This window comes from Neofelis nebulosa, chromosome 7 (genome assembly GCF_028018385.1).
Source record: "Neofelis nebulosa isolate mNeoNeb1 chromosome 7, mNeoNeb1.pri, whole genome shotgun sequence".
Lineage (NCBI taxonomy): Eukaryota > Metazoa > Chordata > Mammalia > Carnivora > Felidae > Neofelis > Neofelis nebulosa.
The window spans coordinates 81,417,916-81,433,510 of NC_080788.1; the positions used below are offsets into that span (position 1 = coordinate 81,417,916).

The 15,595-nt window shown below is 36.2% G+C and overlaps 1 protein-coding gene across 2 annotated transcripts in view; it reads left to right on the forward strand.

The window, feature by feature from the left end:
- Positions 1–15,349, forward strand: part of SCFD1 (sec1 family domain containing 1) — a 117,880-nt gene extending 102,531 nt beyond the window's left edge. For both annotated transcript variants that reach the window (XM_058738727.1, XM_058738728.1), the window contains 3 exons: positions 1,020–1,085; positions 10,929–10,997; positions 15,145–15,349. In XM_058738727.1, coding sequence (XP_058594710.1) covers positions 1,020–1,085; positions 10,929–10,997; positions 15,145–15,168 — 159 coding nt within the window. In that variant the 3' untranslated portion in view covers positions 15,169–15,349. The remainder of the gene's footprint in view (positions 1–1,019; positions 1,086–10,928; positions 10,998–15,144) is intronic.
- Positions 15,350–15,595: the final 246 nt, after the last annotated feature.

Here is a 15,595-nt window from a genome sequence, read left to right on the forward strand (position 1 = left end):
AATTTAACAAACAAAACAGATGAACACAGGGAAAAGAGGCAGAGAGAGGCAAACCAAGCAACAGACTCTAACTATAAAGAACAAACAGATGATTACCAGAGGGGAGGAAGGTGGGGGGATCGGTGAAATAGGTGATGGGGATTAAGGAGAGCACTTGCTGTGGTGACCACTGGGTGATGTTTGGAAGTGTTGAATCTCTGTATTGTACACCTGAACTTAATATTACACTGTATGTTAACTGGAATTTAAATAAAAAGTAAAAAAGCTGATACAAAATTAACAATTCACAGAAAAAGGAGTCTAAGACTGTGGTAAAAGTTTTATATGCATAGAACTTGCTTCTAAAATTGGATTCCAAATTTGTGAAGATACTGTGACTGTGCTTTCATTTGAAATACAATAAGCATCTCAATAAAAATACAGTGAAGAACATATATTGGAGATTATGTAAATGCTAATTTTGTTTTTCCTACCTACAGTAAATAACCTCAAATTCTAAAAAGCCTTCTAGAGAAAGCCCTTTAGATTTATTTGCTATTACTTAATTGTATGAAGAATGAAGTCAGTTTTTTTCTATACTTTTTGGAAACACATTTTTTTAAATTTTTATTTATTTTTTTTTATTTTTTTTTTTTTGTTTAACGTTTATTTATTTTTGAGACAGGGAGAGACAGAGCATGAACGGGGGAGGGGCAGAGAGAGAGGGAGACACAGAATCGGAAGCAGGCTCCAGGCTCTGAGCCATCAGCCCAGAGCCCGACGTGGGGCTCGAACTCACGGACCGCGAGATCGTGACCTGAGCCAAAGTCGGACGCTTAACCGACTGAGCCACCCAGGCGCCCCAAAACACATTTTTTTTTAATTGAAGTAGAATCAGGTACTTAGGATGTGACCTTTTGCTAGCTTCTATTTTTTTTACCTAAGTTGTGGAATATGCTCCAAACTAAAAGCCATGTTGCTTGAAAGTTAAAATACTGATTTTTTCAACTTACCTGTTTCTTTTTCTGTTTGCATTTTAGGCAATTGTTTTTGTGGTGGGAGGAGGCAACTACATTGAATATCAAAATCTTACTGACTATATAAAGGTACGTGTTGGCCTTTTAATTCCTTAAGCATTTGGTATTTCACAGTTCCTTGTCTTTAAAATACTAGCATTGTCTTGGTGGCTAGTTTGATTCTCAACCCTTTTTCTAGAGGTAGTTTAAAAGTCCTTATATATATGGAAAAATGCCCATATGCTCATTGTTTTCCTATTCCTATCATGTTTCTGGCCTAAAATTGTACTTGATCTGGAAAATAATGTATCTTACTGATGTACTTGGCAGCTCTCTATCCTAATTTGACTTTACATGTTTAGAGACTTTAAGTAAGCTCCTCTCCCAAAAAGTCTGCCTTAGTGAAATGATTTAGCAAACCCACTTCCCCGAATAGTAAGCACTTTGCCCCCATCCTGTTGACTTAAATCAGCAACACACTTGGAATGTCTGCTTTTTCAGCAAACAGGAGGTAGCAAATTAGCAGTAGAGTGCTAGTCAAAGCCAACAGGAGCAGCAGGGACTAACAGACAACTAAGCAAAAGGATATGAAGAGCAAAAATGCCATTTAAAATGTAGGGGCAATAGAATTATCAGTTGTTGGAATGACATTTTGTAATCTTCATTTATTTGCTTAACATTAAGTAATTATCATCCCTTATGTTCTATGTTATGTAAGACTTTAAAAAGGTGGAGATTTTGGTACAAGAGGAAAAAAAAGTCACAGATCTTTAAAACTATCAGGCACAATTCCTGGGATCCTATTTCAGTTGCAGAGTACATACTTCAGAGTGTGAAACACCAAGATCTATGTAAGATGCTGTGGTCTCGGGGGAACATCCATCTTGTACAAGGAGAGGTCTTTGATACCCTCCTCTGGTCATATAGTCAAAACCAGGCTGCATGAGCAGGCTCAAAAGCAGTAAACCAAGGAAACATAACAGGAACCAGGTGCAAACCATTAATCTGTACTATTTCTATAAACAGTGCTGACAAGCTAGTTCAAGTTGTCCCCTAATCTATCTGTGACCCTTGCAGGGGACTATATTAATCACTAGTTGATCTATTTCATTTAGGTTTGGCAAAGGGTTAGCAATATGAGTGTTCCAGGTGTTCCCAGGGATAAACAAAGGGCTGCAACAGACCAGCTGAAATTAATCCGTACTTATACATTCCACACACCCCAGTCCTGGTTAAGCTTTCTTAATTAGACTTGTCAGCATTCTTCTTTCTGCATCTTTTTTTTAACATTTATAGAACAGAAAAACAAGAAGGATAAACATCAAAATATTAATCATTAGTGGAGTAGAGTGGCAGAAATGCAGGTATAACTTTAAAGAAACATTACAGTCTGCCAAATACCGCAGACTTGTTTTTATTCATGTATAAGCTTCACAACTTACCTCTTTCTACTATAGAAATTTTAATTTTGTGAAATGTATTAATAAGTTGATGCTGTGTAACAGTTATCAACTAAGTATAGTTTTTTGATCAGTTGCTTTCATCAGAAGAACATCAGACTGTCAGTGATAGGTATGTAAGCCCTTTATCTTTTACTTGGTCTCAGTTTCCTAAGTATTTTTCCTTGATTATTATTCCGCACCCACAAAAACATGGTGTGGAGGCAGTAGGACACAGGCTACTATGACTAGTCAGGCATGCAGAAGACATTTTAAGTTCCTGTATCCAAGCACTTTTCTTAACAGATCATCACTTAGGTTAATAGTTATACACTGGTCTTTGTCTCTGCTGTTGAACGAATTATTTTGTATGCATTTTAGTGGAAATAGTATCCTAATTTTGCCTCCCCAGAGGGATCTTCTAGAATATACAGAACCTGTAAAAGAAAAAGGAGGATTAGAATTATTCAGAGGATTTATCCCCTAGATGTTATTGGCGTCATCACGACATGAGTACCTGCAGATTAAATCATTCTTTAAACTCCTAGAAACCATCTTGGACCTTCAGCTTCAAATGAAGGAGGCAATTTCTGCAGGCCTTGTGGGCATGTGTAAATATAGCTCAGAGTGTTATTCTCTTGCTCTTGGCCTCTTACAAGGTACAGAGATAATGTTAGCTTTCTTCTTTTGTATTATTCATTTATTGGCTCCTTTTTTTACCCAGAATTTGGCCCCTGATTTAGAAGACTGTCAGATTCAGCAAAGATGACTGATCACTAGAGCTGGCAGCAGTATGAGACTGGCCAGTGCTCTCCCCTTTGTCTATTCCCAGAGATGTCCATTCCCAGTGAAGTAGGGGTGGATAAGTGCACGCTTATAGGACTCTCTGGTCCTCCCATTAATCCCAGTTTAGACAGGTGGAAATAGAAACAGCCCTTTACATCACTCCTCAAATTAGAGGTATTGTTTTGGTGTCATGTTTGCAATTGATCCATGTCCCTGAACTACAGGATCAGGTAGAGAAAAAAATTTTTTAGAAATGCAGAATAAATTTTTGTCAGTTTCTGTGTTAATACCTCTCTTCATCTCTCCCTTACTTCCCCTGCAGTATCTCAACAATCTATCCACTGTTGATTTCCCCCTTTAATTACATGCCTGTCATATTTTAACACACATTCCATCATACAAGCCACAGAAAGAGATGTGCCCAATTTAGAAAATAAGTTTTTCCAAATGTTCCAATTTTCAGTCCATCTACTTTGTGTTTGGTAAAGTACATAAGTCAGTCTATTGTATATGAGGCTTCTTAGCACACTTGTTGAACTGCACCTGCAGCAACATGGGTTTCTTTATCAAATGATATATAAAAAGGGACTCTAAATTGAAACAGTTTCTGCTGAGGACTCTAATAGAGTGTTAAAGGTGTTTGCTTCAGTAACCAGATGTATAGATCCAAAATCAGTGTCTATTCTGGATGAAACCTGCTACTGTCCACCTGGAACCATAGGTCATAGTCCAGTGTTATTCTATGTAAATAGTATGTTTTCATTTCATATCTTAGGTATATACCTAGGAATGGAATATCATGGGTCATCATAACTTTAATGATTAACTATTTAAGGAATTGCTAGACTGTTTACCAAACTGATTGGACCATTCTGCATTCGCACCATTGGTATATGAGGGTTCTGATATCTCCGCATTATCGTCAGCACTTGTTATCTGACTTTTTGATTCTGACTATGCTAGTGGAGTGGGATAGTAACTCATTGTGGTTTTGATTTGCATTTCTCTGATGACTTAAGACATCAAGTTTATTTTCATGTGCTCATTGGCCATTTGTGTATCTTTGGAGAAAGATACATTCAAATCCTTTGCTCTCATTTTTAAAATTTGAGTTATTTTGCCTTTGTATTATTGAGGGGTTTGGGTTTTGTTTTTCTTTTTAGGGAGAGAGAGAGTACAAGCAGCGAAGAGGGAGAGAGACCGAAGAGAATCTCAGGCAGGCTTCATACTCATTGCGGAGCCCTAAATGGGGCTTGATCCCATGACCCTGGGATCATGACCTGAGCTGAAATCAAGAGTCAGACACTTAACCATCTGAGCCACCCCAATGCCCCTTATTACTGAGTGTTAAGAGTACTTTATATAATGGTCTTGTGATCAATTCTGAGTTAATTTTGCATATATTATGAAGTAAGGCCCAGCTTTCTTCTTTTGTATGTGGCAGTCCAGGTTGTCCCAGCACCATTTATTGAAAAGACTTTTTTGTTTTTCCCTATTGAATACACTTGGCAGCCTTGTTGAAAATAAGCTGACCATACATGTATGGGTTTATTTCTGGACTTTCAGTTCTGTTTCTTGATCCATAGATCTATCCTTGAGCCGGTACTATGCTCTGTAGATTACCATTGCACTGTAGTAAGTTTCATACTCCAGACATGTGAGTCTTTCTACTTTATCCTTCTTTTTCAAGATGGTTTTTGATTTCCTGGATGCCTTACACTTTGTAGGAATTTTAGAATCAACTTGTCAGTGTTAGTCAGGATTCTGACAGGAATTGCATTGAATCTGTACATCAGTTTGCAAAGTCTTTTCATCTTAACAGTGTTAATTAAGTCTTCTGATCCATGACATGGGATTTTGTTCTCTTTGTGTGGATCTTCTTTATTTTTATAATTTTTTGTTTGTTTTTGTTGGTTTCAGAACATAAGCTTTGCAGTTTTCATTAAATTTATTTCTATGTATTTTTATGCTATTATGAACAGAATTTTTTTTTTTTTAAGTTTATTTATTTTGGGAGCGAGCGAGTGAGCACACACGTGAGTAGGGGATGGGGAGAGAGAGAAGCCCAAGCAGGCTTCTTACTGTCAGCACAGAGCCCAACATGGGCCCCAAACCCAATGAACCTTGAGATCATGACCTGCGCCTAAATCAAGAGTCAGATGCTTAATCAACTGAGCCATCCAGGCGCTCCTGAAGTTTTTTCTTAATTTCATTTTTGGATTACTCATTGCAATCCAATAAAAATGAGTTTTTGTGAATTGATCTTGTGTCCTACAACCCCAGTAAACTCATTTCTTAACTGTTAGGGGTTTTTTTTTTAGTATTTTTAGAACTTTCTGTGTAGGAGATCATGTTATCTGTGAATAGAATTAGTTGAACTTCTTCCTTAGCCTATCTGGAATGGTTTTTCCTTTTTCTTGCCTAACCACTCTGTCTAGAATCTCCAATACAATGTTGAATTGAATAGATAAGTAGCAGACCTCCTTATCTTCTTCCTGATCTTAGGGTCAAAGCATCTAGTCTTTCACCATTAAGGATAATGTTAACTATGAGGTTTTCATAGCTTCCCTTTAAAGCCATTACATTTTAGTAGCTACTAAGCCACCCAGTGTAATTATTCTCAAAGTTCTTTTTTTTTTTTTTTTAATCTTATTTAGTGTTAATGTTTCCTTTGTTGTGAATTCAGGAAGAACTGGGCTAGGTCTAGGTCTTTGACATTAGAAACCCATATCAGTACAACTATGTAGTATGAAACAAAACTTATGGCTATGACTACAAGAGTGGAGAATTATCTGACTTGGCCTTTGAGTCATACCGGTTCACATTGGGCCAGTTTTGTTGGGAAGGCAAAGAAAATACTACAGTAATTCAAACTGATCAAGTTAGCAATGATGTTAATCTAGCTCATAATGTAACTGCTATTTGGTATAACAGTGATGTATTTGATAAAATTAATTTTAAAACACTCAGTAATATTAATGAGGATGCCTGATCATGCCAGTTTTATTCAAAATAGTATTAGAAGTTCTAGCCATAACAATTAGGCAAGAATAAGAAAAGGCATCCAAATTAGAAAACTATTTGCAGATGACCTATAGAGAAAACTCTAAAGATTATCAAAAACTGTCAGAACTAATAAATTCAGTCAAGTTTCAGGATACAAAAATAATACCCAAAAATCTGTTGCGTTTCTATACACTAATAAACTAACAGAGAAGTAAAAAAAAAAAAAAAAAAATCATTTACAATCACATTAAAAAAATAAAATACCTGGGAGTAAGTTTAATGAAGAAGCTGAAAGACCTGTGTAGTGAAAACTACAAGCCATTGGTGAAAGAAATTGAAGACACAAATAGGTATTCTGTGTTTCATGGATTGAAAGAGTCAATATTGTTGAAATACCCATATTCCTCATAGCAATCCACAGGTTCATTACAATCCCTGTCAAAATTCCAAGGGCATTTTCACAGAAATAGAACAAACAATCTTGAACTTGTATAGAGCCACAAAAGACCCTTAATAGCCAAAACAATCTTGAGAACAAAGCTGGAGGAATTACACTGCCTAATTTCAAACTATAGTACAAAGCTACAGTAATTAAAACAGTGGAAGAGAATTGACAGACCAGAAATAAACCCATGCGGTATATGGTTTATTAACTTAAAGATGTCAAGAATATACAATGGGGAAAGGACAGTCTCTTCATTAAATGGTGCTGGGCATACTAGACAACCATATGCAAAAGAATAAAATTCAACCACTATTTTACACTAGACACAAAAGTTAACGCAAAATGGATTAAAGAATTAAACCTAAGACCCCAAATCTTAAAACTCCTAGAAGAAAACAAGCCATAAACTCCTTGACTGACATAGGTATGGGCAGCGATTTTTTTTTTTTTTAATCTCACACCAAAAGCCAAAGCAACAAAAACAAAAATAAATGAGACTACATCATAGTAAAAGCTTCTGCACAGCAACAGGTACCATCAACAAAATGAAAAGGCAATATACTGAGTGGGAAATACATTTGTAAATAATGTTTCTGGCAGGGGGTTAATATCCAAAATTTACAAAGAACTTACACAATTCAACACCAAACAAATTAATAATCCAATTTAAAAATAGGCAGAGCACCTAGACATTTTCCCCAAAGAGACACAGATGGTCAACAGACACGTGAAAAGATGCTCATCATCATTAATCATCAGGGAAATGCAAATCAAAACCACAGTAAGACTCACCTCACACCTGCTAGAATGGCCATTATCAAAAAGAACAAGAAATAACAAGTGTTGGCAATGATGTGGAGAAAAGGGAATACTCATGCACTGTTGGTGGTAATGTAAATTGGTGCAGCTACTGTGGAAAAGAGTATGCAGATTCCTCAAAGAAGTAAAAATAGAATTACCATATAATCCAGCAATTCCACTTCTAAGTATTTTTGTGAAGAAAAAAAACACTAACTGGAAAAGATATCTGCACCCTCAGTCATTGCAGCATTGTTTACAATAGCCAAGATACAGAAGCAACCTAAGTATCCACTGACAGATGAATGGTAAAGAAATTATGCACGCAGGCATGCATGCACACTGAAGTATTCAGCCATAGAAAAGAATGAAGTCTTGGTATCTGTGACAAACATGATAAACATGACAAACATGGGCCGTGAGGGCATTATTCTAAGTGAAATAAGAGAAAGACAAATCCTGTATGGTTTCTCTTTTATGTGGACTCATTTTAAAAACAAAAACAAAAAAAAACCCTCTCAGATATAAAGAACAGACTGGTGGTTGCCAAGAAGTAAGTGGGAGAAATGGATGAAGGGGATGAAAAGGTTAAGAAAAAAAAAAAAAATGAAATGTACTCTTAAGCAAAGACTACAGTTTGAAAAATACAAGAAAATTGAGGTACCTCGGTGGCTCAGTCAGGTAAGTGTCCCAACTCTTCAGCTCAGGTCATGATCTCACGGTTCATGAGATTGTCATTGACAGCACAGAGCCTGCTGAGGATTCTCTCTCTACCGGTCTCTCACATTAAATAAATAAACTTTAAAAAAAATGAAAATCGTTTGTGATTGAAATATAGAACATACTGGCTATACCACAACAGTGTGTATCTAAAAGATGCAATAGATAAATGACACTCTAGTGGTCTGCCAAGAATGGGCGTGTTTGACAAAGGCTTTTACATCTCTCAAGAGAAGATGTACTAGGAAAAAACTCCATAGACACTGGCCTTTTGAACGTACTAGTAGAGCCAGCTGCAAAATGAAACCAGTAGCCAGTCCTTTGTCATAGAAATAACTATCTTCTTAATTTCTTCACTTTTGAGAGCAGACATTTATGTGTGGAAACATATTTATTAAAGCATAAGTATAGTTTAGAAATTTATAATATCTGGAGTGCCTGGGTGGCTCAGTCAGTTAAGCATCTGATTCTGCATTTTGGCTCTGGTCACGATCTCACAGGTTCTTGAGTTCAAGCCCCCATCAGGCTCTGCACTGTCTGTGTGGAGCCTGCTTAGGATCCTCTCTCATTCTGTCTCTGCTCCTGCCCTGCTCATGCTCTATCTCAAAATAAATAATAAGCTTAAAAAGAAATTTATAATACCCAATTGTGCAATAACCTGTTATCAGATATTTTGAAGTTAAAAGGTACATCTCCAAAAGAAATCAAAGTTCAGGGGCGCCTGGGTGGCGCAGTCGGTTAAGCGTCCGACTTCAGCCAGGTCACGATCTCGCGGTCCGTGAGTTCGAGCCCCGCATCAGGCTCTGGGCTGATGGCTCGGAGCCTGGAGCCTGTTTCCGATTCTGTGTCTCCCTCTCTCTCTGCCCCTCCCCCGTTCATGCTCTGTCTCTCTCTGTCCCAAAAATAAATAAAAAACGTTGAAAAAAAAATTTAAAAAAAAAAAAAAGAAATCAAAGTTCAAACTCGAAGGTATCTGGGAACTCAGTCATTTGCATAGGTTTTCTGGAACAAATATATAAAGCACACAAAAGACTTTGAATATGTGTTCCAGTAGAGAAACCTTTTGCTTCTCTTTATAGTTACAGAAATAATATGCACTAATATTCAAAGGCAATTTGCTAATAAAACTGTGTTGACCCTAAAAATTTGGTAGTAAGTAACCAAATGTATAGGTAATTTAACTTTAAGCCACCATAAGTTCTTTTGATGGAAGGTGATTGGCTAGAGAATGAAATAGATTTAGTTAATAATTGTTACATTGGATCCAGGTATTTATTGGTACATTTCATAAAGTTCAGTTTTTAATGGAAGGAGGAAGTATCAGGTTTATGCATAATTAAGAATAAGTTTGCACTGAAATATTGGCTGCAGTGTTTAACCCTATTCCTCATTGGATGATACAGAAAATTAGTGTTTTGGTGTTAATGTTAATCTGTAAATGCTGTAGAAGATACAAAAAGAAAAATTATGATGAGTGATTATTAAAGCTTGATGAAGGGTGTGGATGGGATGGTGCAGGGAGTGTGGACTAAGTACACGATTAATCTCCTTTGCTAGTTTATTTCTCTGTGAACCTTGGAAGCCATGGTGCTAACATTTCGCCAACCACGAATGAAATGTCCTAGCTAGTGATTAATGTAGTACGATGCTAGGGTCCAAGATAGACTGGGGGCAACTAACACTAGCTTGTCAGCACTGCTTAATAGAAAACATAAATATGAAAGAAATGAGGTGCAAATCACCAATGTTTTCTTGCTTCCGTTCTTTGAGCCTGGTCATGGATATGTGATCAGAGGGGTATGAAGACCCCTCCTTGGACAAGACCGAGCTTCCCTGCAACCAGAGTATCTGCACTGTAACTTGAGATTCACAAATGAAAATAAAATGTGTTCTGTGCTACTGAGATGGGATCCTAGGGCCTGTGCCTAGAATATTTGGACTCTTCTAATGTTTCCCTTTGCTTTCTTTATCCTACTATGCTATGACCTCTACTTTTATTAATGTCTTGAGTAGATCCTGACATTATATGACCCAGTTATATGACCAATCCTGTGTAATTGTTCTATGTAACAGTGAGGTATGACTGTTTTTGTTGTTGTTCTCAGAGATGGCCATCTAGAACATTTATTCAGCCAACCGTGTTTATTCAGCTGATACATCACAGAGAACTTTCTCTTGTATTACAAAAACATAATTATGTTTCTTGATGAATTATTATATTTGCTTTGTTATGGAATAAACTTTTCAAATTACAGAAATGAATTTTCTTTCAAGTACACAATACATATAATAATTACAGCATCAAGGACTTACAGAATTCAGTAGAAGTTTTGACTGCTGTAATTGGGTTACAGTATTCTGCCAAAATTATGAATGAAATTATTGTAAATCCTATATTGCACAAATGAGACTGCAGTGACCATTCATGCCATAGTTGTACCGTATACTACTGTCAGCATAACAAAACTAGCGATGTTTTCTTCAGGTAGTACAGATCTTATGTTGGAAGAATGTTGACCTAAGATTTTATAGATAATCGTTTGTGTGAAACGTGGCAGTCACTTTATTCCATGCGATTTTAGAATAGATATGTGTATACTAAAATTCAACAACCTCTTCCCTCGCCCCCCAAAAAGATTTTGAGGGGTAACAAAAAGTCTTAATTAGGCTTAATCATTCTTCTTGGTAATATTGAAAGTATAACTTGTTACCTGTATCTGAGTTCTCTTATTTTTACAGGGGAAACAAGGCAAACACATTTTATATGGCTGCAGTGAACTTTTTAATGCTACACAGTTCATAAAACAGGTAAAGTGTATGTTGGTAGTTTGTTTCTTGTAACATACCATAACTTGGTGATGATATTTTTCAAAAGAGCAAGAGAATCATCATACTCATTTGAACCAACTGAAGCCAAAACCATAGGAGCTATAAAAATGTAAGGTTTTAATATGGACTACTATAAAGAAAATTCTGATAAATAATTATTTCAATTGTCCCAAATCTTTGAGCGGATAAATTCAGAAAATTTAAAATTTACAACAGTGAAGTATATACCTCCTAGGTGTACATTCCTGGGTTGTGAGTTGTGTTCACCTGAATAACCCAGATTCCTGTTCAAGATACACAACCATCATACCACAAAGTTCCCCAGTCAATCCTTGCCCTTATTCAATCCCCAAGCAGGTCTTGATATTTTTCCACCATAGATTATGTAATGTATTAGAATAGGCAAAACTAGGGGTGCCTGGGTGGCGCAGTCGGTTAAGCGTCCGACTTCAGCCAGGTCACGATCTCGCAGTCCATGAGTTCGAGCCCCGCGTCAGGCTCTGGGCTAATGGCTCGGAGCCTGGAGCCTGTTTCCTATTCTGTGTCTCCCTCTCTCTCTGCCCCTCCCCTGTTCATGCTCTGTCTCTCTCTGTCCCAAAAATAAATAAAAAACGTTGAAAAAAAAAAAAAAAAGAATAGGCAAAACTAAATGGATTGTTTTTTCCTTGGGTGAACTAGAGGATTCTCAATTTAGTTAATTTTTTTAATGAAGCAGATGTTTATGCTGATTTTTGTTTTGATTACTTTGGGATATTAAATTCTTTAGTTTTTCTTTTTTAAAATAAGCATTTAAAGCCATAAAATTAAAAACTCTTGCCAAACACTGCTTTAGCTGCATTTCACAAATGTTAATATATTTTCATCACCATGTTTTATATATATATATTTGGGGGGGGGGTTTGGTTGTATATTTTTAATATACTTGGTGGGTTTTTTTTAATCTCGTGTGATTTAGAGATGTTGTTTTCAAGTGTTTAGGGGTTTCCTAAATATCTTATTGATTTCTAATTGAAATAAACTTAGATTTCAAAGCAAAACAAAACAAACCCAGAAGAGGGGCTGGAAATCCTGCCCCATCGTGGGGCAGTGACCTCTTGAGGTCCCAGACCTCTCTAGGAACGCAGCCCTGGGGCCGCCGCTGCCTGAAGGTGACCAGAGAGGAGACGGGGACGGAGGACTTTATCTGAAGGTTCCAGGAGACTGAGACACAATGGCCAGCTCCTGGCTCAGGGCGAGGTCGGAAGCTCTCTGAGTCTGAGTCATGCAGCAGCAGGAGGCATTCTGCATATGATTTCATTGTTTCAAAATTTATTTAAATATCTTTTATGGTTTCTCTTACTGAGCACTTCGTGTGCACTTCAGAAAGAACCTGCATTATGCAGAAGTGGTAAGAAGGTTCTGTAAATTTCATTTTGGTTATGGTAGTTGACAGCATTACTTAAATCCTCTGTGTCTTTATTGATGTGTGGTTTTGTGGGGCTTTTTTGGTCTAGTTCTGTCAGGTATTGAAAGACCAGTATTAAAATCTCCAGTTATGTTTGTGGAACTGTTTCTCCCTTCAGTTCTGTCACTCTCCTTTTAGTTGTAGGTCAACTTATTGTTAAGCTCTGTTATTAGGTACATACAGATTGAGGATTGCTGTGTCTTCGTGATGAATGCACCCTTTCATTATGCAGTGTCCCTCTACGTATCTGGTAATACTCTTTATCTTGAAGTCTACTTTATCTGACTATAGCCACTCTAGTCTTAAGGTTTGCAGGTTATAACTTTTCCATCTGGTTGCTTCAGCTTGCCTATGAATTCATATTTAAGGTGTTTATCTTGCAGATGGGATATAGTTGGAACCTGTTTTTTTTTTTCAAAACCATTCTGACCATCTCTGCCTTTTAATTGGTGTCTGTTGGTCGGTTAACATCAAAGGTAATTATTGGTATGATTGGGTTTAGGTTTACCATTGTACTGTTTGTATTCTACTAGTCTTCTGTTAGGCCTTCCTCCTTTCCTACCTTCCTTTGTATTACTTGAATGCTTTTTTATTTTAGCTGTATCTCTATATTATTAATTTAGCATTTGCTCTAGAGATCACAATATATACATCTTTAACTTCTCATAAACTAGAGTTAATACTGTACCACTTGCATTCAATATAGCATATAGACCCATTCCCTCAGCCTTTATTCTGTGATTGTCACATATTTTACATCTACATATATATCATTAACCTCACAAGACAGTACACAGTGTTACCATTTGTATCACTTCACTCATCTGTATCATAAAGAAGCCTTTCCCTTTACACAGATACGATTTTCAGTGTTCTTCATTCCTACCTTTAGTAGATTTTGATTTCCATCTGTTGACTGCAAAACTTCTTTTAACATTTACTGTAGCTCAGGTATGCTAGCAGTGAATTCACTTAATTTTCTTTTATATGAAAATGTATTTCACCTTTATTCTTAAATATTTCTGCTGAATATAGAATTCTGGATTGACAGTTTTTCAGAATTTTAAAGATACTATTCCACAGTCTTCATTGTTTCTGATAGGAAGTCAATAGTATTCAGATCGATACAATTTTATATGTAATAGGTTATTTTTCTCTGGCTGCTTTCAAGATTTCCTTGTCATCTTTGGTTTTCAGCAGTTATTATGTATTTATGTATAACTTCGTGTGTATTTATCTTGGGGATCACTGAGCTTCTTGAATCTGTACGTTTATATCTTCACCAGATTTAGAGAATTTTCTGCGCTTTTTGTCAAATATTCTGTGTTCAATTTTGTCCTCTCTTTTTGGGACTCCATTCACCTGTATGTACAACATTTTATATTCTGCCACAGCTCTCTGAGGATTTGGGGTGGGGGGGTTGTTTTGTTTTTAATTAATTTTTTTAGTAGTCTCTACACCTAATGTTGGGCTTAAATATAATTTAAGTTGTACTATCTCCAGATTCACTCTTTGCTTTCTTATCTCTTTTCTACCATTTGAATAATGTTGTATTTACACCATCTCAAATTTTCATTTGGGTTTTTTTTTTTAATATAGTTTGTGTTTTTCTGGTTGGATTTTATGTCATTTCATTGTGAGCATATTTTCTATTGTTTCATTGAGGATAGTTGTTATAGCTTCTTTTAAACCCTTGTCTATTAATTACAATACATGGATTATCTATCTCAGTCTCTCCCCTTTACCCCTAGAGAATGGGTCCAATTTTTCTGTTCTTTCATGTATTAGTCTTAGATTGTATCCTTAACATTGCTGTTTTGGAAACTGAATTCCATTTCCCTAAAGAGTGTTGATTTGGGCCTTTAGCCGGCAATTAACTTGGTAAAATTCACATGTCAAACTCTGTCTCTTGGGCAGCAGCTCACATCTTGCTTGTTAGTCCCTCTCATTTGTGCCTGGTTCAAGGTTTTTCACCATAGATATCAGAAAAGTTCATGTGCAAAATTTAGGGCTCCCACACTCTGGACCTCTCCTTTCCTGGATTTCCTCCTCACCTTCAGCGGCTTTAGTTGTCCCCATACTCTGGGTCGTTCTTGAGGTTAAGAGCCACATAAGTCAGCCAGTGCAGGTCTTTCCTTCCAAGTGTCACCTCTGTTCCCGAACCTGCCAGCTTGCAGTTGTTCTCCACTGCCTTCAGGTAGTTGGTTTTTGCATGTTGTTTAAAGTTTTAATTGCTATCCCTGGGAGAATTAGTCCAGTAGGAGTTTACCCAGCCTTCCGGAATTTGAATGCCTTTTTTCTTTTTAATGATGTTTTAGAAATATCAAATTAATTAAAATATGTGGAGAAGTAAACTGTCAGCAGTGAAGTTGTACATGAAAGTTTTATTTACATTTTCATACTGAGTTAATATTGATTTTATTCTCAGTGTTTTTGTTTTCCATTAGTTGAATTTGTACCTATAATGTTGATCCATTTTTTTTTTTATTGTGACAGCATTTATTATTACTATTCAGTTTTAAATGAATTTCAGTTGGTGGTGAATCTTGAGGAAAACTTATTCTAGATACAAATGCAATGAATGAAATAATGGAGCTTAGATGTTACCATGATTAAAGAGTACATTTTTAAGGTGTATTTCTTTTGTGACTAAAGTAAAGCTATTTTTATGTTTTGTTTTAGCTGTCACAACTTGGACAGAAATAACATAAAAGAACCTTAATATGAGAAACGACTTGGATAAATGTAAAGACAAAAGTCAAAAGAGCCAGATGTTTTCTTCTTCGTATCAGTGTCCTAACATTGAAACTTAGAGTTAATTTTTAAGGAAATTCTATACTTAATATAATGTATACTAATTAAAAGAATAAAGCATTTCAGAAATAAATTTTTAACATTGTACATTTTCTTTCCTGTTACGTTTGACAAAAGAGAAAGTACTTAGGAAAAGTTCTGCCTGAATATTAAAATATTATTATAATGGATTTGTTATGACTGAAACCAGTGAAAATTTAAGAATTATGCAAATATTAAAAAAATAAAAAGAGTGCCTGGGTGGCTCAGGTGCTTAAGCATCTGACGTTAGCTCAGGTGGTGATTTCACGGTTCATGAGTTTGTGTCCTGCCTCAAGTG